This window comes from Halichoeres trimaculatus, unplaced genomic scaffold (genome assembly GCF_033239565.1).
Source record: "Halichoeres trimaculatus isolate MK-OKI-2021-1 unplaced genomic scaffold, fHalTri1.1 fHalTri1_scaffold_3, whole genome shotgun sequence".
Classification (NCBI taxonomy): domain Eukaryota; kingdom Metazoa; phylum Chordata; class Actinopteri; order Labriformes; family Labridae; genus Halichoeres; species Halichoeres trimaculatus.
Genome location: NW_027437181.1, coordinates 28,022,167 through 28,041,645, shown reverse-complemented (window position 1 = coordinate 28,041,645; position 19,479 = coordinate 28,022,167). Strand labels below are relative to the sequence as shown.

The 19,479-nt window shown below is 39.6% G+C and overlaps 2 protein-coding genes across 5 annotated transcripts in view; one reads left to right on the top strand and one right to left on the bottom strand.

Moving 5' to 3' along the window:
• Positions 1–1,098: 1,098 nt before the first annotated feature.
• rps6ka2 (ribosomal protein S6 kinase, polypeptide 2) lies at positions 1,099–18,450 on the bottom strand. The gene is made up of 22 exons (XM_074665907.1): positions 17,772–18,450; positions 15,345–15,461; positions 13,775–13,856; positions 12,942–13,022; positions 12,337–12,416; positions 11,693–11,799; positions 11,571–11,608; positions 11,327–11,469; positions 10,456–10,526; positions 10,003–10,091; positions 9,587–9,651; positions 7,578–7,680; positions 7,202–7,347; positions 6,837–6,959; positions 5,102–5,191; positions 4,835–4,993; positions 4,555–4,716; positions 4,354–4,430; positions 3,923–4,040; positions 3,743–3,799; positions 3,376–3,456; positions 1,099–3,056 (listed from the first exon to the last, which is right to left on the bottom strand). Exons 1-22 carry the CDS (start codon positions 17,874–17,876, stop codon positions 2,898–2,900), a joined length of 2,253 nt encoding a protein of 750 aa, XP_074522008.1. The 5' UTR covers positions 17,877–18,450; the 3' UTR covers positions 1,099–2,897.
• The window catches only part of myom2b (myomesin 2b), a 44,096-nt gene continuing 38,900 nt past the window's right edge, over positions 14,284–19,479 (top strand). Inside the window, exons 1-3 of one of the 4 annotated variants that reach the window (XM_074665901.1) lie at positions 14,284–14,334; positions 14,759–14,854; positions 16,927–17,073. The gene's annotated coding sequence lies outside the window, so the exon portion shown is untranslated. Of the gene's footprint in view, positions 14,335–14,616; positions 14,855–16,926; positions 17,074–19,479 lie in introns of those variants that run through there. The other 3 variants (XM_074665902.1, XM_074665905.1, XM_074665904.1) reach the window with 3 other exon arrangements.

Genomic DNA, 19,479 nt, shown 5'->3' with positions numbered 1-19,479 from the left:
TAGCTGTAACGTCTCTCTGGTTCAAATACCCTGGCATAGATTAAGTGGGCAAGTAAGAAAACTTATATAGTTTAACACTTTCATAGCATAGAATAAAAAAGTGCTTCCTGGGGAAAAATATCAAAATGAAATCATGGACTCTTAAAATGAATGAAATCATAGATCAGTAAAAGAAACAAACAATAACATAATTAAAACACTGGTAAGTGCTTGTCAAGGTGAGTTGAATGCCTGATTAAATAAATTTGTCTTTAAGAGCTTTTTAAACGTGACAGCAGAGACAGCTGAATGAGCATTTAAAGGAAGATGGTTCCACCACTTGAAAAGCACAGTCACCTTTTGACGGGCTTGAGGGACAGGTCAGGAGCCTGACCATGCAGAGCTCTATACACAAAACAAGAACCTTCAAATGAATCCTAAATTTGACAGGAAGCCAGTGTTTGAAGAACTATATCAACATGATGTGGTTTGTCCGGTAGGTGACTTGGTCGATACGTTTGCAGCAGAATTCTGAACTAATTGGAGATGATAGAGCAGGGTTGGCCAACCTGTGGCTCGTGAGCAGTATGTGGCTCTTTGCCTTTTGGTGTGCGGCTCTTCGATCCATTCATAAAACTGATATATTGTTGCCAACGTTGGGATCAGTATTGATTAATACTTGGGTGATGAGATTGATACGTAATTGATACTTAAGTTTCAGTTTCTTTTCTCTACATGTGCTCCTCTCAGTCGCTTATGTGCTCGTAGATAGATAGATAGATAGATAGATAGATAGATAGATAGATAGATAGATAGATAGATAGATAGATAGATAGATAGATAGATAGATAGATCAACACACTTACAAACACAATAAATATCGCTTTTAAAATTGGAAATGTATTGATTTTCATACTATGTCATTTCGTTCATGTGTGAGAGTGTGTTTGTAAGACCATGTTTTTTGCGGCTCTGTGTAGCAGCACAGTAATTTTTGTGGCTACTGGTCCCTGACTCTTTGGCCACCCCTGTGATGGAGGGAGGACGAGATGAAACAAAAGCATATAGCATGGATGATGTATTGGTAAATGGGATTAAAACTCAGTCATTTCAGTGGTGTCAAGTCTTTTTCTTTATTTGCAAAACTTTGGCTTTCTAGCCCATCATTTTCTTGGTTTGCCAGCTATAGACAGTATGTACACTCTGAGAAATGGATGCACAACACAATATAATATATACAGTCTCAATATATTATCTGCAAACACTGTATGTACACTCTCACTTCCTATCCAAAGTTGTGCAACGCCGTTTATAAACAATCTACCCTCTTTAATGTTGGCTCAGCACAACAGTATGTACAATCTAAATCCCTTATTTACAGCGCTACTACTAACATATACTACACGGTATCTACAACCTTAGATGCATCAGTTCCAGCACTTCTTTGAATAGTTGCAGTGCGTCACAACACATACAGTCTGGTTCAGGGATACATATGTACAGGCCTACTGTAATGCAGCTACAGTGCTAACTGATTGTTTGTGCGTCTGAATAATAGAGCATCATAATCTATAATTCTGAACTGTACAACAATATGTGTGCTACTCATATCTACAATTCACCCTGTTCGGTCTTACCTCGTATTTGCTATTATACAACTTCTCAGAGACATTTAGGGCAGCAGCAGTTGACAGTATGTACAGTCCTCTGACACAGTACTTCTCAAACAGTTCAGCTTTCAGACACTAACAGCAAACAGGAGCCCACTGCAAACACTGGACACAAGCACGCACACACACACTCACAGGAAAGTAGGCAATCACACCAAGTACAGAGTTCCTTATACAAACTAGACAAATTATCTGAATCCAATAAACATTTTGAATATGTCACGAAAAAACAGGAAAATGGTTCAACATAGTTACCTCCATAGCTCACAGTTCAGTTATTACACTTAACATATAATTTTGTAAGAGTCAAAGGCGAAATTCATGGAAGACAGCAATACATACAGTAAAATGAGTAACCATATTATCAGCAGTAAGACTTTAACGGCATTTTTAACATAAGATTTGAGTCCCTTTGGTATTTACAACTTTAACACACGAAACTGCCAGGTTCAGAAGCTGGTTTCACGTAACTATGATAATCTGAAACGACTTACAACACTGACACAGATGCATATGTCTAACGTTGGATCTAAAAGTAAGGAAAGTGGAAGACAGGAGGCGTTTGACTGTCCACGAAATCTTAGTGCATGTATGTGCTTGACATGTAAGTGCACCTTCAATTTGGCATGTTGTCTGCAGCAATGGAAACTACTGGTAATCAGACTTTGGTGAGAAGAATGATCCTCAAAGCTGCTGAAGCTATGATACAGATCAAAGAAGCTAACATCTGGACTGGTAACACTGCACTACAGCTCCTGTGGGCCATACTAACAATGATCCATGTGTTTTAGTTAACTATTATTTATCAGATCAGTCATGTGATGTTGTTACTATGGTCCAACTTTAAAAATGTGCCTAAAATCTCTAACACGATGATTGATTTATACACACATTTAAGAGCTTGTAATTCTCAGAGGACAGGAGATTGATTGATCTCTTGAAGGTTAAAATTCAACCCCACATGTTTAATATTTAGAAAGTAGGTGTGATTTAAGGCTCATAAAAGTCAAGTTCTGCAGCTACTCATGTCCGAATGTTGTTTTGTTTTTAAATTCACGGCCACAAACTGAATTTTAAATCCCACAGCAAAGGATTCATTTTACATTTTATTTATTTACTTGCTTCATTACTTAAACTTATCTTTAAGACAGTGTTTCACTTTGAGGCAAGGTTTGTGCTTGTTGTGTAGGATTTCCAGATCTTTAATCAAATAAGTGTGTTTTTCATATCTTTTGAGATTCACTTGGATTAGTGAGGCTGCTCCTTTTCTTTTGTGTCTGACTCAACTTTAGGACTTCCCAGTTTTCTCATCCCTCTGCGCTGAGCCAGGCTGGAGGACTGAACCGGCTCCAGGACTGGAGCTGGAGTACAACGTTTTAGAGCTGAATAGGTGGCAGACAGTGCCCCCTGGTGGAACAAAAAGAGAAAACATCAAAGTGTGTCAATGTGAGCCTCATGTATGAGAAATGTAATCACTGGCAGGCAGCAACACCAGATGTGCAGAAAGTGACACAGTTTTTTTTTTTCCACTTTAGGATATTTTAATTCTGTTAGAAAAAAAAATCTAACACGTACTAAGAGCTACTCGCTGCAGAGCTGAGCAGCAGTTAAACTTTTGTCCTCTTTCAATTAGGATGCAAAATGCAAAAACATAAAAGTATAGAGGACATAAACTATTTTTCTCGTTTTATGTCTGTGATATGAACTTAATTCACACAGGTCTGACCTTAACCATAAGTGCATCCTTTCTGGTGAGAGCTTTGTCAGAGAGCTGGTCTCTGTCCACAATCCAGGGATGACGAAGAACCTACAGAGGGACACAGGCATATCACAGCAAGTTTTCAAAGAGTATACTGTGATTGCTATCTTGACAAAGGTATTTTATTACAGTGAATTTTGGGTATGTGTGGGGTATTACGCTGGGTGTATGATGTCAAATGTTTTCCTCTTTTTTGTTGTGTCTCTGCATAAATTTGTATCTTTTATTGGATTACAAGAATAAAAATATTGTCTAAACTTCTGAAACAAAGAGTAGTACTGTGAGGCACAAATGACCTATCAAAGCATACAGTTACATTTTGCCCTAAGAGTACCTGGGGGGCAGTCAGGCGCTGGTGAGGGTCCACATGCAGCATTTTGATCACAATGTCCTGCCAAAACATGAAAAGAAAGTGTTATTTGATGAGATATACACAGATTTTAGATAAACGAAAGTTTCATAAGCATGTTTTGTATTTCTAAGACTATAACATATATGTATATAATGTGGCAACCTTGGCAGCATCTGATACCAGGTCCCAGTTTCCTCCCGTCACGATGTATTTACCACTGCCGATTTTAGCCAGAATTTCCTCGGCTGTGTCTTCAGAACTATTGGCAAACGGACTGAAACTGAGCAATAAAAATAAAAATTTATACAGAGCAATTTAGCAGAGCGTGAATCAGACAATATAATCGCAGAGCTCTCTAAAATTTAATAAGAAAACTGCTGGGATTACTGAATCTAGGATGCATAAAACCCCATGAACATAAAGTAAAAGGCAATAACCACTGATATGACGTGTAATATATAAAGTCTATTAACAGTATTGTTATTTCAACAGGGGAGTGCATTACATTCTGTTTACAGCAGCAGAGAGAGCTTTACATAGTTCACTCATCACTGGAGAGCATTGTTTTGAATGCTCTTAGGCAATGAACTGACCCAGCTATCATGGTGTAGAGCAGGATCCCCAGGCTCCAGATGTCACAGGCTGCATCATAACCCTGCTTCCTCAGAACCTGAACACACACAGAAGTTGTCTAAACAGAGAGCATTGAGAAACTAAAAACTTCTGTTTTGTAGTATTTTGATAACTATTTCGTGACTTTTACGGGCATATTAAAGGTTTGTTCTTATAATTACCTCAGGAGCCATGAACGTAGCTGTGTAACAGGGAATCATCAGTAAGCCGTTCTCAGCTCTGAGCTGTTTGGCAAAACCAAAATCACATATCCTGATGCCTTCTGGGAGGCCACTGTCATCAGAGTAGCGAATGTTACTCGGCTTCAGGTCTCGATGCACAACCTGTACAAGTAGATACATTAAAAAAAAGCAAACAAGCAGCAAAGTTAATTCATCAGGTGCAACAGGTGGAGTTTCTTCTGAGTTGTCTCGTTGGGATGGGAAGGTTTCTCTTTCTTACCCCCTGTGAGTGTAAATATTCAACAGTTTTGGTCAGGGTGCAGATGATGTCTGATGCATCTCTCTCGGTGAAATTTGGCACAGTCAGAACTCTGTCCAGCAGCTCCTCTCCTCTCATCAAATCCTGAACCAGGTACACAAACTGACCATCGTCAAACACCTACGGTGAAGAGCACACGCACACAAATATGTTTGTCATTAGTGTCAGTTTAACAGATGCTTTTAAAGTCTTTTCAGTACTTTGTGACGGTAAGGGTGTTACACTTACATCTTTCAGTGTATTGATGTTTATGTGCTGTCCGTATCTTAAAAGAATCTCGATCTCTTCTGATGGATCCTTCCTCGCCCTCTCAATAATCTGACAAAACAGCAAAGGGATATGAAATAAACTGACCTCTTAATCTCTATATCGACACTGCAAGTTAGAATAAAGTCTTCTGGGTGTGTGCAGCCTCCCAAAACAGTGCATCATGTCTTAAAAATGACTCTAAATACTTTACATGCACGCATGCCTTAAAAAAATTTATAAATCTCATAATGTAACAGGGTCATTCTAATATTTGCTGATAGGAGGATAAATCCATGTGTTGTCATGGGACTTTCTATTTGTGCTGAAAAAGATTTGAAGCTTTGAAATTTGAAACCTGGCTGGCACAGTGACATCTGGTGGTTTGGAAAACTTACTGCAGCCCTCTTGATAGCAGTCTGAAACATCAATAAACTTCATAAACATTAATTTATTTTGTCAAATAGGTAAGAAATAAAGTCAAACATGTCTCTATTAGGATATTTAACCATCCATACATTTTTGTTTGATTTATTGTACTGTACTTACGTACAGTATGCTTCAATTACAGACTTGCGTTGTCACAAAGCATCACATTGTACAAGATTTTTCAGATTTGAATCATAAATGACTCTTGAGTACATTTTGGGGTAAAAATCTGTGAGCTTTGTGAGTGATAGTTGTGTAGGCTCACAAAGCTGACTCTTATGGAGTATCAGATGAAAATCAAACCATCATTTCATTTTAGTGTAAATGGTTGTTTTTTTAGTAAATCTCCTCTCCTCTTATCTAACAAATCTTCCAGCCACCCAGTTAAACTGAGAGCTGAAAAAAGCATTTTTAGAAGCCCCAGTGACATCTGGAGTTTCATCACCAGTCACATGAAATTGAAGTTTAATACAGACTTTGACAATTTATATTAAACCAGATGGGTTCACTCTGGGGATATAAGCTTCTGAGTTTTGGTATTGTCAAGCCATTTCTACAGCTATCCTTAAACATCAGCCATTTTTAACCTACTGAAGGTCTAAACAACCGCTAGTTACAGCAATTTTGAAATTGCAGTAAAACCAGGTTTAATGGCTGCAGTGCCATTCTATGAAGCCAGTTCACCCAAAGTACAACCACCAAATGGTCTGTGTACTGACAGACTCTTGTTAATAATTTAAGTGTCTGACAAGATAAGAGTAAAGTCTTTTAAAGAAATAGATGTTTTACTGAAATGTGTTTGTTTTTCAAATTGGACACACCTGTTACACCTCTCCATTAACATGATAAACTGATTTGCTCGTGTTTTTGTGCACCACACCAAAAGTTAAACAGAAAGGTGAATAACAAACTAACCCTTCAAGGCAGGGATAGATCAGAGACTTGGCAGAATAAAATGATGATTTTTAACAACTGAGCCCAATGGCATTGAAGAGAGCTTGACTTTTTCAGAATTCTTTCTAAAATATTGTCAGCCACTTAGAAAAACAATCTGAGTGAGTCAGTGGTCAAACGAGCACTCCCAGCAGTAATAATCTGATTAGGATCATTTACACCAGAGAAATACATGGCAGATACTACTGTCTGTTTTCTGACTGATATCCCGCAGAAATGTAACTGTGCAGTTCCAAAGACTCTTAAATCAAAGAGTCATAGAGGCCCTTAGGGTCATACGTTCAAACACAGGGGACCATGAAGTTAAATATATTGAAGATCTTGTGTTTTCTACCTTCACTGAATACTCCACAGCTGTAATTCTGTGCAGACATCTCCTGCAGACAGAAGTTGCTGTCTGACCGAGCTCCTCCTTGAGTTCATAAACATCATCAAAGGCCAGATCACCACAGAGATTCTGCAGAGAACAAAGACAAACGCATAAATCTGTCAGTATCAGATGTGCAAAAGTCATGTGCAGCTTGAAAGACAGTGGTTGCTTGTTCTTAGCTGTTGCCTGCTGTAATGGCAGTGGTTGACTGTAATTTATGAGGGAGAGCTTACTTTTCCAAACATCACCCTCAAGGCAAGTCCCTTCACTACTAAATCCCATCTGATTAGTCTGATGTTTGTCATCATGACAGAAGATGAGACGTTTACCTTTGCAATGGGGTTGATGTTGCTCAGCTCCTGAGGAGAAGGTGCTACTGTAGCAACACTCGTCTCTGGATTCGGATTCTGTGCAACAAAGCTGAAACCACGAAACAACTGGTGTGTGTTTGCGCTGGGCGGGATACCAGGGGAATCTGAGTTGGTAAGATACAAAAATATGGGCTCACAATACAAATACTGATCTAGCATTTAAGTTCAACTGAGTCATCAGCTATATTTATTCAGATATTACTGTAGTTTTGTAAATTTCCCCATTATGAGACAAACAAAGGATTATCTTATATAGGATTTTATAAACATGCATCTGTTGAAGAACAAACACTTGTGTATGTATGTATGCCTCAGCTATGGGTGCGTAAGTTACCCGTAGGTGTTCTTGAGGTAAACTCAGGGTCAAAATGGAAAGTGTCTTCAGGTCTTCCCACAGTGGGTTTAAAAGGAGGCCTCATTTCCTTCTTGTACAGTCTCTACAGAAAAAAAAAAGCAAAAATTATACCAGAGCGTCAGACATCATTAACAAATTCATGACAAAATATGCAGCAAAATCACATCAGATAAATAAATACATGGATGAATATAACACACTTAGTTACAGACTGTCAACAGAACTTAAGTCCGATGAGAATCTGAGTTCAAAATATTTAACTGCGTCATTAACAAATCTAAAAAATAAACCTGGCCTGTAAAACACAGAGCCAATAAGGAGAGGGGAGAATAAAATAAATTATGAATATCCACATCACATTCAAAATAATGTTTTTTAACAGCTCAAAGATAAAGACAATCATCTGATAAAGTATTTTGGTATTGTTTACCAGAACAGATATAGCAGTGTGCTCATACCTAGATATGGCCAGCAGGTGTCACCCTTGCATTAGTAATTTCTTTCTACTGCTTAAAGTCTAGCTTGCTTTATTATTGAGTTATTTTTACATTAGCCACCCACCACTGGAAAAAACACTTTCTTGTGTATGAAAAAAAAAAAATTATCTTAACTGCTTTTGTGGTAAATGCTCTTTGTAATTTACAAACAATGAGAAGGTGAGGCTGCAGTGTTATTTCATTAAGGTTTTGTAAGAGGGTTTCCTCAGAGATCAGAAAAATGTACAGATAGATTACACTGAGAATCAGTCAAAAGAGTGGCATGGGCGGCAGAGGAGGCGTTTTGTTTGGCTTAAACAGCAAAGTATGGAGGTGGACATTTGCCTCTTAATGAAAGCTCAACCAATAAAACCATTATAACACCATCTGTGGCAGTCAAAATCTGGTTGCTGAGCAGGGTGTACTGTAAGAAGAAGTATCAGAGAGCTTGAGGGATTAATAAGATTAATGGGCATGCAAAGCAGATGAAAGTGGATTTTGGTGTCAGAGGTAAAATTACAGAGCCATTACTCCAAGGGTGGATCAACAAATGTGTCAAGACTTTTAAAATCTTTAAAATGGAGCAAAGATTTATCTAAAAGGCTACAATGTTCAGTCTTGCGCAAATCAGTTAATCCTGCCCTGTATTTCTGCTGTGGTTGTTTCATTTTGACTGAAATGTGATCTTCATTATCTTAACATGATGCTGTTGTTCTGACTTTTTCTCTCAGCACATGAAAGTAAAACATTGTCTGAGTCTGGTCCTTCAATCGCATGACAGAGCTCTTCTTTATTTTCATTATTCAGGCTGCAAGAACAGCTTTTCAGATGTTGCCCAAAGCAAAAGGAGAGTCAGACTGAGATGCAGTGATGTTTGACAGGCTACTTTGAATCAAAGCTTTGGGCGGCACTCAGTCGAAAACAGAACCAGTTGATGCAGCCCATGTTTTAGGAGTAAATGTCAAGGTTAGCTTACGATAACACAAGTAATGTGTGCCGCAATAAAATTTGTGCATGAGCAAACTTTCTGTGAGAAAGGCTATTATAGATAAGAGGATTAATTACAATGAAGTTGGGCAGCAGGGAAAGGATTTTACCAGTAAGAACAATCTCATGCTGATGACGATTAATGGGTCGTGATTGTGTGCATTTTATGAACAGTTGCACATTTCTAACAACATTAAAACGACCGGTACAGTCCCCTCATTGTAAGTCAGAGTAAAACCCAGATCTCAGAAGTACAGCTCAAGGGTAACAATTAAACTGTCGAGGAATAAGGAAAGAAATGTTCTTGGGAAAGAAAAATCACCTTTCAATGCAACAACTGCCTGATAATTGACTCACTGTGTGTGCGTGTGTGTGAGATTAACTGAGTGTACTTGCCAGGATGAGATTTATAATGAGGAACTTCTTCCACATTACATTTGTTTCTGCAGCTGAGTATGCGACCACTCCTCCGCACAAAGATTACTTCTTAAATTAAGAAGAGTTGAGGATATAAATTGTACTCACAGTCCAGTCTATGGATGCAAAGAAGCGATGCCTTTTTATTTCCTCCACTCCATCTGGTCCAGCTCCTATCAGTCACACAGAATGAGACAAAGTGAGACAATCAGTCTTTTCTGAGTCCTGCCAAATTCTTAATGGACTTCCATATGGTCAGGCTGACTGGACATTGCAGATAGAAATGGTATTGTTTAACATAACTGGCATAATAAGGAGAGACTGTGGGGGCTTTAAAAATCATGTTATAGCTCTAGGCTTGCTTCTGTTAAAGTGACATTTCTACAAGCAGAGCAGAGAACAGACCTGCCTTTTCATTTCCTCACATCAGGATGAGGTTTGATAGCATTAGCTCACATGCTCTGTCTAAGTGCTGCATCTCATGCTCCTCGTAATTTGCATCCTTTCAGGTTCACATGCATTACCGAGTCGATTAGCAGGGTTCCTCTTGAAGAGTGCTCTCAACAGGCTCTGCACTTCAGGACTGAGGAACTGTGGCATTCCCAGCTTTGCCCTGCTCGAGAAGAGACAAGAAACAGGTTTATATCCACATAAATGCTTCTGTGTTACGTGCTATAAAACAGCTTTTATTTCACTTTATAGTCACAAACTAAATCTTCATTTATCCAGAGAAAGAGGAACATTCTAGGACATTTAAAGGCTATCAAAAAACCTGAAATTGACCTGTTTAGTGCAACAGCATGTTGTATTGGTCAGATAAAACAATTAAAAGCAAGTCACAAATATAACATCAAAAACACAAAATATAATGTAAACTATGTTGTGCTTTTTTAAAAAACAGCACTTAAAATCTGCACCAAAAGAAAAGCAAAAAAACTTCTAAAAAAATAAAATGTCAAAAGATAAACTGGTCTTACTTTAGGATGAGTGCCATTGTTTCTTTCCGATCTTTCCCTTGGAATGGTAATGACCCCGTCAACATCTCAAACTGGAAAGCAGACGATAAAACATGTCAGAGCAACGACAGGTACGGTAACCATCGAGAGGGTCAGAGCTTTTACTGATGCTCAGGAAGAAAACACACTGGGATGAGTCAATTAGAAAATATAGAGTTGAAAATCTATTACTGGTGTAAAAAAGCAAGGATGAATGTATCAACCAACCTCAAGAAAGAGTTACTGAAATACGACTTCACTGCAACACTGTAAACCAGACAAACTACCAGACTTATCACCAGTGAAGTCTATATATATATAAAGGTATAGATATAGATATAGATTAATAGACATATAAATAGGCTTTCTTTGCAACTGTCTTACTCTTCCCAGTCCGTCTACAGTCCGCAAAGAGTATTCTGTCTATTATTAGCCAAGGTCAGACAGGGCTAAAACCTTTCCTTTTTGCCCTGGTTAAGCTGCCAGACATCACTGAATGTTAACCTCTTTTCTTGGTGTTTGCAAGATAAGCTACCAGCCCAACAAGACAAACAAAATCCAACAGATGCATGATCACTGGCAGTGACAGAACCTAATCAGTCTGAAATGGTAATGCAGCAGATTTACTGCCAGAAGAAAGCCAAATTAAAAAGTAGTACACTGGCTCATTATCTAAGAGCTGAGTCCTTGGCTCAGTCAGAGCAAATGAATGCCGCTGCTTTTGAAGGCGTGATCAGACAAATTTACAAGTCAGCAGAAAAAGAAAGTAAGCACACTGAGGAAAGATCAAATGTGTCCATAAATGCAGAAAAAAAGCCATTAAAGGAGATTTATAAGATCAGTCAGCTCTTACCATGAGAACCCCGAATGACCACCAGTCAGCACTTTGTGTATGTCCTCTTCTGTTAACCACCTCTGGAGCCATGTACTCAATTGTTCCACAGAAAGAATAAGCTCTCTTGTCATGGTCGATGGCTTCCTTACTCAATCCAAAATCTGAAACAGAGAGAAAGTAGAATTAGGTTAAGATAGAGGATTTGCATCAGGTTAAATATGTATAGACAGAGAGAAAAGAGTCAGCAGTTGAATGCACTGACCAGTTATCTTAATGTGTCCCTCTTCATCCAGGAGAATACTGTTGAGAAGAATAAGCATTAGAATCTCCTCCAGTTTACAAAAACACAAAAGAAACTAAAATGAAGCCTTTTTATTGAAGTACTTTTCAGGTTTGAGGTCCCTGTAGATGATTCCCAGACTGTGGAGATGGTCCAAGGCCAGCGCTAGCTCTGCAAGGTAAAACTTCACATCCTCTTCAGTAAACATGACCTGAAACAATAAAAGCAATTTATTGTACTAACTTTAATATCAAACAAAGGAGAAACTAATGAGCCAGTAAAAACATCAGCAATATTACTGAAAACTTCTGACTCTCAATAATCACGCAGTATACTCCAACCTTCCACACACCCACTGAAAAATCATTTTCTGCACGTATAATTCTCTATCAGCATGTATATGAACACCATCTCTTGCAGGTCACTTGGTAAAATAAACATTATTTATCCTGCACTAAACTACACTGTTTTGTTTTATTTCTTAGTTGTTTGCTACATTTCCTGCTCTTCAAGAAATGCCTACTGTTGCTGTAACCAGCCTGCATCACCATCTTTATAAAACCTGTTTCAACATTGAGCTTAACCAGCGTACTGCGTATTCACAGTAGTTGGTTTTCAGAGTCCTTGCAGCTGTGATGTTACACCACCCACAAAAAACCTTGAAAAAGTAAAGGTTTGAAAAACCAAAGCTTTTCTGTTTGAGGATATAAAAGTTTAAGAGCGAAAGAGCTGCAAGGAGCAAACCTACCTCCTTAGACAGACGAGTGAAAAGGTCTCCTCCTCTAAGAAAGTCCAGAATGAGATAGAGCTTTCCTTCTGTCTGGAAGGCTAAACACACACACACAAAGAACACAGTTACATTGGTTTTACAGCTCATATTGAGGCTGCAGTGGATAAAAGTTGCAGATTGTAGGGACGTCTGGGGTTACGTTGGCGCTGTTGGAAGATTTAACACATATAGAGTTGGTTTAGTGAGTTTGCTTTGTCTATTTCCTGCTCAAAGATGTCCTTATGTGCTCTCTAAAATAGTTTTCATTGAATAATCAAGGTAAAAACTCTAAATGCTCAAGGGAATAAGGTGTCCAAAAAGTTATCTGGTGTGAGTGTGTTTAGATACATATTGCTTTCGTGGTTGTGAAATATGTTATAAGGAATCCTCATGTCTTAAGTGGGCATGAAAACATCCAACGAGATCAAACTAGGACAAGGCTCAAAACGGGCATATTAATGGGCATGGCACAACAGTGTTTACTATGAAGGGTTATGTTTGCAGGTTAGGTTTATTTTCTATTAGTGTAACAACAGATATATAAACCAGATTCTAAATTAAGCCCATCAGACAGTCAGACTCACCATAGTGCAGTTTGACTATAAATGGATGGTTCACTTCTGCCAGAATGTCTCTTTCCATCTTAGACCGCACACGATCCCTGACTGAGAAGAAAAGAAAGAGGAAAGATGTGTGTGTTTAAAGAAAATACTCAGATGATTATATTTGCATCAGGACATCCCTGTTTAGATGTGCTGGTTCTCTATGGGGTAAAGCATTAGCATAATTAAAAAGTGTTACTTGAATTAGATTGATTCAACAGTGCAGCTGCTGTGGGGCAAAAACTCCTGCTTATTGTTTTGTTGCAGCATCTGTCTTCTTGACAGATTGAAACCATAACTATTTAAATTCCAGAGGTGCAGGTTAAGAGGATTAGGGATTGTACAGAGACACCAAATCAGCACATGGCATCTCAACCTGTTTTTTCGCAGTACATCCTCGTTTACAATAATCCCATTTGACGCAAAACTGTTCATCTGCTTTGCAAGCACAAACCAACCTCTTTTACCCATAATCCTCCTAAATGTAGGACAATCTGAGACAATCACATACCTCTTATCTCTTTCGTGCATAACCAATGTTGATGACAAAAAATAGACAATCAGCAAATGTTGCTGTTGCAGTGAATTGTGTTCAGATTGAGCATTTCATTCTTATTTGGATGCAGGTTACACCACAGCGAGTACACACGCTTCATCCAACATCACCAAAGCACCACATCTTTAGTGTAAACAATCTGTGCATGACAGGTGTGCCTCTTCTCAGAGTAATACTGGAATATATGAGTTCATGAGGACACACTGAGGAAAACAAGATTCTTTTTCATAGTATTAAAAGTTGAACTTGTCATTTTTACCTTTCAGTGTTGCTTTCTTCAGGACCTTCATAGCATACAGCTGTCCTCTATCTGCTCCTCTGATCTTTCTCACCAGGAAAACCTGGAATTGTAATAATCATCACCATTAGTGTCATCAACAGTATCAAAGTATTTATTCACAACTTCAAAACCCCTGGTTCAACATAACAAAAATCCCATGAACTACATCAGATTGAAATTAAAAACAAATTTTTGAGGTCTCAAATTCAGGCAATCCACGTTTTGCTGGTGTGGGTTTATAGTGATGCATTTCAAGACACTACAACATGGGCACCATAATAAGTGCAAAAGATAAAATGATCATATTTAGTGTTGCAAAACAGCTGTAACAAAACATACACACAAATAAGGTTAAATTATGCACCCAAATAATTCGTTATTTTTCTGCTGGTCAAGTACCTTTTTTTGCTTAAAATGCAGATTCTACTGGCCCCCCAAATTAACGTTTTTAAACGCATGCGCACATGATGCTCCTTTTCATCTCAAATGCTACACCTGTGTGCTACACCCAAACCAACACGATAGGCCACCCAACTGTGGTGAGTGCCATCTACCATCACACTAAGAAATAACGTATCTCCTACCTCGTGACAAGACACACGTCAGTTTTAATTCACACGGAGCTGCTTAAATAGAAATTAAGCGCGAGTGTACTGTCGCGAGCTATGTAAACAAAACGAGCTAACAAAGTGAACACTGACCTCGTGCTCGCCTGAAGTTATTGATAATTGACTCACGCGCTTACATTTACTGTGGTTTAAACTCAGCACCATGCAGTTCTCTGAAATTCAGTGACACTTTGATTCATTTATCCTTTACACATTAAATAAAGTCATTTATCTTTGGCCTAATTTTCCCAAACTACTTATCTTGGAATAACTGAAAATGGGTGATTTACTTGAGGGGGAAAACCTTCGACAAGGCCAGATGGCTCAAGAATGCGTTTTCTATCCACGAAAGAAGAAAATAAATACAAACGGCATGAAACAATCCATTGAGCTGGAGTCAAGAGGATCTGAACAAACTCAGTTAAGGATCCATCTTCGTTACAAGAAAAAGGTCAGTATTTGACATAATTATATTTTTAATAATACTTATAATGTAGCTTGGTGTGTACCAATGCCAACTGGTTTGTTGACAACTCTTTTCAAGCCTCAAGGGTGTTTGTAGAAATCACAGACTGTGTGAAATAAGGTTGTGAATTGCTGTACTTTTAATTTAAAGACAAATCAAAGTGTTGTGAGCCTCATCATAAGGACTGAATGCAGCTAAAGAAATGCTTCCCCTCTGCATCAGCTCGCCTTAGTGATGACCTGCTGGGCTAGCTGGGTATGTGAGGACAGCCTGCATCTAGCTGTCAGCATTGGCTAAGTGTCAAGGGTAATCTTTTGGATGATAGAGTCAACTCTCATCTCTTGAGTTCCCTAATGATCCCTGCCCCAGCAGCCATATCAGCCATATACCCTAGATTGAAAAGAACCTTCTCTACATGATCTTTTTTGGTACAAGGTTAGTTAAAAATGCTCAGCGATAGCTGTGTATCTTATACCTTTCCATAGGAGCCTTGTCCCAGCACTTTAAGCAGCTGGAACTGAGAGGGGTCCGCTTTTTCACAGCCTTCTTTAACATGATGGCTGATGTCAATCTCCTTCAGTATACTGTCCTCCTAGGAAAAGAGAGAGACATTTGTTTATTTGTGTATTATTTATTTATTTAGTGACAGGAAAGACAGAAAAGCTGAGGGAGTTTCAAAAGTGAGACATGACTTACATTGGCAAGTTATATTCCCAAACAGTGTAACAGTATAAATGTCATATTTGGAAAAAACAAGCCTGAAAAAAAAAAAAAAAGTCTTACTTGTAAACAAAAATATAAAGACCTGTTGGTTTATTTCCCTTTGTTTTGTTGCTGGGGAACTATTTACTGATCACCAGCGTTGAAAGAGTATGAGCTTTCTTTTCCAGTTTGTTTAGTCCATTCAGTGACTCAAATGATAAAAAGACAACTGGGGATGCACCAGTCTGATCCAGGTATTGGGCCTGATCCAGCCCCTCAAAGTTGGATCAGGTATCGAGGGACAGGAACGCCCCGAACTACACACTAAGGATAAACTATGATTGAGTCTACAGAGTATGAAATTATACAACTGAATAGTCATTCCTGTAAGTTTTGAAGCATTTTTAACCAAACGACTGTTGAAAATTTAAACACTCACAGTTAAGATAAATGTTAACTTCAGTAATTCTATATGTACTCATTTTTTGTCTTTTTCTCAAAACATAAGCAATCTTATCTCACAGTACAGCATGCAGGTTATTATTTAATTAACACTGGTATTGGATCAGTATCAGTATTGGTCGATACCAAAGCCCAGGTACCAGTATTGGTATCTGGACCAGAGGAGTTGGACCAGTGCATACCTACTGACAGTGTCAGGTGGAGTCAGGGTGACAATTCATTGTCATTGTATTAAACTGTCAGAGCTAGTCAGAGGGGTGGGGGTGGGCGACTAGCTTAATACTTTTTGTTTAAACCATTGCACTAGCTGATATCCCAAGGGAAACGTTAAACCTAGGAGATCGGCAGGTTCATCTTGGGTGAAAATAAGAGGAAATGGACCTGACAGCCTGTCAGCATCTAACCTGACAGTATAACAGCAGTGCAGCTCTGAACCCCAGAAAGCACAATTACTGTTGTCAAAAGTTATTTTCTCCAAAAGATTTCTTTCAAAAAAATTTTTTGCTTCAATTTCCATGTCAGAGTTTGTCCAAATGTGCTAACTGTGTCAAATTATTAACATTACACAACAGGTCAACCATGAGGCAAAGACTTCTAGGAGTGTGCTCCATTTGAACAAGATAGTAAAATGAGAAAGCTGTATTTCAACACTGAGCACTTGATTAAGGTGCTTAGTGTTGAAATTGGTGAGTTAAAGGTAATTATTTATTTCATATGCTAAAACTGTGAGATCAAGCTTTCTCTGTGTTGTTTTTCTACAACTATCAAGTGCTATGATGTCACAGGATAAGGTGTGACGTGAGGCGGGACGTACTGGATGATTTCAGCCTACAGGGGGTTATGCAGTAGAAGTTTGCTCAAAGTGAAAAATTGCTGTCTGACTTTTCAAACAGTGCAGCCAGTCGAGGCCTTGGTTGTTGCCACTGGAATGCTGACCCTGAACCCTGACCCGCCCTTGAAGCTGAGGGGAATGAAAAGAGAGCTCCGAAACACGGAGCATCAAAGCATTTCAACAAAAATATTGATCGTCAGTCCAGCAGGTACATATATACACACGCAGAGAGACATTTTCAGACCAGGAAAGCCAGCAGCCACACAGACAAGTTGATGGTCTGACATGTTGTTTCTTACCCAATCACAACAAGAAAGACCAAAGGGGGTGAGGGAGCAACCTCTATTTATATCCCACACATACAGGTAGATGTGCTGCAAACAGCACTCTGCCCCCCCTCTCCTCTCTGCTGGCTTGTTTGGGCTAAAAATAGACCTCCACTGCTGTGGCCATCCACTGAATCAATCTGTCTGCATCCATTTATCCATCACCCTGCCTGCCCGGCTGCTTGTTTGCCTGTTAGCATTTCTGTCTGTCCTTCCACATTTCCATTTATTCTGTGCCTCTTTCTCTCTCAGTCAAAACACTGTGTGTCTCTGCCCTTCTGTTTTCTGGATGCTTGACAGGCAGGCAGACAGAGCAACAGCTGTAATGATGCTGCAATGACTCTTGTACCCCTCCACAAAATGTCACACAGTCCTCCCACACCCATCCACACGTGCAGCAGCTCTTCTACTGATATGACACTGCTGCCTTGTTTTTTCATCGCTCTGATGTTTGCAGTAGCACATGGTGCAATACTGATGCAATCCCCCCTCCAACCTACAGATCGCTACACGTGTGTAAATGTCTAGTTGGTGGAAGTTTGTTTTGCTCTTGTGTGTGTGTCTAAACAGTGTGACTAACCTCTAGCTGACAGAAGCCTGTGTTGTTCTTGTTCCTTGCTGCCTTGTTCTTCAGGTAGATAGAAAACCATCTCCGCACTGTAAATTTTCGCGTGCTGGTATCCATGGCAATGGGCAGACTTGTGCATCTATCCCATAATGATGAACATTTCCCTACAAGAGGTCCTAAGGTAGAGCTGCACAGGGAAAGCTCCTTTCTTCTCTTTTGTGATTATCTAGTTGTCCTGCAGTGTATCCATCAGCCCATCTTCAGTGTGGTCGTGGCTTTTTAGCGTCTCCATCATTTACATTCGCTGCTTGTCCATCGCTATCTCTGGTGGGTCTCACCCGTCGTGTTCCCCCCTCCGTCTCTCAGCTGCAGTGGACGCCAGCGAGCACGCAGTCAGAGTTGTAAGAGAGCTGTTAATCTACGCAGACAGACAAGCGGGATGGCGGAAGGGGCAGGTGCCGCTGGGTTTGGGATTGTGTTGTTATGCAGCAGGCTGGCTGCGTGAGTCTGCAGGGAGAGGTGACGAATAAATCTGTTCCGCTGAATCAGGAAAGGTGTGTGTGAGCGAGCGTCCTCTTCACATCTCTGCCTGAGCATGTGCGTGTGTGTGTGTGTATGTGTGTGTGTTTATCCCCTGCGGCCGCTCTCTCTCTGCAGAACAAGGGATTGTCACCAGTCACATTGTGTACCGGCGAGCTCCTGACCCCTCCCTCCCTTGCTGCCCCCTGTTCCTGCTCCTCACCTCCCTCCCTGTTTCTCCCACCGGCGTACGGCAACAGCTGGCGAGGTCACATGGTGCAACCCAGCTACCTCTCTCTGTCTCCCTCTTTCTCTGTCCCTTCTCTTTAGCTGTCATATAACATCCAATAACAAACACAGACAGAGACTAATAAAGAATCTGACAAATTACAGAGTAGTAACAGTGAAGGGATGGTGAAAGATGTATAGGGCTTTGTGGCTCCTGTAGTGACATTAAATATGAATTCAATTTAGAGGACAGCGGTCAATGTGAGCATCAATAATGATGACAGAAACAAGGACATCAATCACAGAGAGTACAGTGTGGTGTGGGGGATCAATGGGCACCGCTATCTGTGTATTAATGTGTGTGTGTGTAGGTGCTTGAATCCGTCACATCAGCAGCTTTGCACAACTGCAGTGTTACATAACCAGAGAGAGAGAGATGTGGAAATAAGAGACCAAGGGTAGGCTACCAATTGAGGGGCATAGAGGAGGGTAGATTTGGGAACAACCTGTGTCAAAGTGTTTGTATCTTAGCAGGGATGTAATATCCTCTAAAATACATTTTTTTTCCTATTCTTTAGCACAACTATCTCACCTTGAACCCTGATTCCATAACTTCAGCCATCATAAAAACAATAACATTTTCCTGTGTTGTGTGAGACTTGCGTGTGTTTATATCAGAGTAAGCTCATATTTTCAGGGCATTTCAGGACTTTTGAAAGTATAATCAGTTGCATTAAGTCAATCTGTGGGGCGGTGTTATGGAAGAAGATTCGGGATTATGGGCTAGTGTCTTTGCCCCGGTGGGATTATGGCTCTGTAAGGAGATCATAACATTAGTATTCATAAACACGGAGCAGAACAGGACACATGTAGGTTGATATTTATAGTCTCATTAAATCACTCCATTGTACTACATTAATAGAGTGACATAAGCACCTTAAAGCTTCCTGATGCCACTGTTTGAAGACATGAG

What these genes read in the sequence shown, in the direction of transcription:
- rps6ka2 (XM_074665907.1), bottom strand. Translation starts at nt 17,876, where the DNA reads ATGGATACCAGCACGCGAAAATTTACAGTGCGGAGATGGTTTTCTATC. An exon ending in GAAGAAAGCAACACTGAAAG is followed by an intron (nt 13,023 to 13,774) that starts GTAAAAATGACA and finishes TTTTCTTCTCAG; the next exon opens with TCAGGGATCGTGTGCGGTCT. An exon ending in TGGTATCAGATGCTGCCAAG is followed by an intron (nt 3,800 to 3,922) that starts GTTGCCACATTA and finishes ATGTTTTGGCAG; the next exon opens with GACATTGTGATCAAAATGCT.